Consider the following 1,524-nt stretch of genomic DNA (forward strand, 5'->3'; position numbering starts at 1 on the left):
TGCGTGGGGGGCGTTGGGTGCGCGCAGAGCTAAAAGCTGCGAGCTTCCGTTTATTATTATTATTATTTGTTAGTTCTTCGGGAGAAGGGGGGACTGATTTTTTCCTGGGCGGCACATTCGCCGTTGTTCTTCTTAGTGGCCGTTTGCCGGAGAGAGAGGGGGGCGCGGAGTATCAGCGCGGGGGGCCCACAGCCGCCGATGCGGGACGCCCGGCTGGTGCTTCAGCGCCCTTCTCGCGCGGCCCTGTTTTGCCGCCCAGCATTCGGGGCGACAGAAATGCACGACGGCGGCAGAGAAGCGGCGGCGGAAGGCGAGGGAGAAAGCATCCCCGCGGGAACCGAGCCCCCGAGCACACGGTTAAGAGCCGTGCGGATTTACCGACTGAGCTGGAAAGGCCACGGAGGGCATTCCGGCACCGGCCTCTGCGCGCCTCCGGATAAGCAGAGATTGCGCGGCCCTGATGGGCGCTGCGGGCGCTAGGGAACGCACCATCATGGGTCGCAGTGAACTCCACACCCTTCGTCCAAGAGGGGGTACGATACGCGCGCGGGTCACTGTGGTGATTGCGGAACACCCAGCTGTGCTGAATCTCGCCGGTGACACACCTGCGGGAGGGGACCCCAGCAGTTCGGGCTCTTTCCGCCTTTGCCAGTCTCGACCGCAACTGCCCCGCACCGCCGGAAGCAGCAGCAGTTACGACGCATCGTATTTGCTCTGCGTGCTACTACGAAATCCAGCTTGTTGTGCCGCGTCGCGATGAGAGTGGGGAGGCGCCGCGGCGAACTATAAAAATGTGTCAGTGGCCGCTTCTTGTCAGGGCGCTCTTGCACTTGAGCACGCATGTCCTGCTGGGGCCTCGCGTGTGCCCACCGACCTTTACCTCATGTTAAGAGGCAACGCGATTTGGTGCCAGTATGATATGGCTGAGCGCTAACAGGAGGATATGCAGCTGAGGATCCCAATGGGGTGACAGAGTTCCACGGGCTTGTTTTGCAGGTGCTTTTTTCAGCGGCAGGAGGAATCTCTGCAGACGTTTGGGGCCGGCTTTGGCAACACGTCTTCGACGGGCGCCTCGGAGCGCGCCATTTCGCTGCATGCGCAGTACGGATTTACGCAGCTTCTGGACTTTGTTTGTCGGAAGGAGATGGTGCGATGTCGCGAGCTCCCCTCCTTCTTCGCCACCCGCACTATTTTTTCTGGGCCGCTGAGGATTTTCATCATTGGCTCCGCGGGCGTCGCAAGAAAGCTTTTGGTGAGACGCTTTGTTGGGTCACAGGAGGGTGGCGGGAGACTGCTGCCGACGACGGGGTTTGTGCGCTACAAGAAGATGGTGCGCCTGATGGGCCGTGCGGCGGGGCACGCCATGCTGCACACCTACGGCACGCCGGGGTGCACCATGCTTTGAGGATTCGCGGCGGTTTATTTGCCCCAACCGCCATGCGGCCGGTCTCTGATACGGCACGCGCAAAAAAGTTCCGCTTGCGGAGGCGGCGGGTGTGACGTTGGGGGTCGGGGGCGCCCTTG

At 61.7% G+C, this 1,524-nt stretch overlaps 2 protein-coding genes across 2 annotated transcripts, besides 1 other annotated feature; both read left to right on the forward strand.

The window, feature by feature from the left end:
- Nucleotides 1–50: 50 nt before the first annotated feature.
- Nucleotides 51–67: a microsatellite.
- Nucleotides 68–460: 393 nt separating this feature from the next.
- On the forward strand, nt 461–760 carry TraAM80_10432 (uncharacterized protein; the record flags this gene model as incomplete). The annotated part of the gene is made up of 1 exon (XM_029387050.1): nt 461–760. One exon carries the CDS (start codon nt 461–463, stop codon nt 758–760), a length of 300 nt encoding a protein of 99 aa, XP_029233107.1.
- A 392-nt stretch (nt 761–1,152) lies between these two features.
- TraAM80_10433 (uncharacterized protein) lies at nt 1,153–1,500 on the forward strand (the record flags this gene model as incomplete). The annotated part of the gene is made up of 1 exon (XM_029387051.1): nt 1,153–1,500. One exon carries the CDS (start codon nt 1,153–1,155, stop codon nt 1,498–1,500), a length of 348 nt encoding a protein of 115 aa, XP_029233108.1.
- Between the last annotated feature and the right edge of the window lie 24 nt (nt 1,501–1,524).

The sequence above is a fragment of the Trypanosoma rangeli genome (assembly GCF_003719475.1).
Source record: "Trypanosoma rangeli strain AM80 chromosome Unknown Tra_15.4_contig_00962, whole genome shotgun sequence".
NCBI classification, from domain to species: domain Eukaryota; phylum Euglenozoa; class Kinetoplastea; order Trypanosomatida; family Trypanosomatidae; genus Trypanosoma; species Trypanosoma rangeli.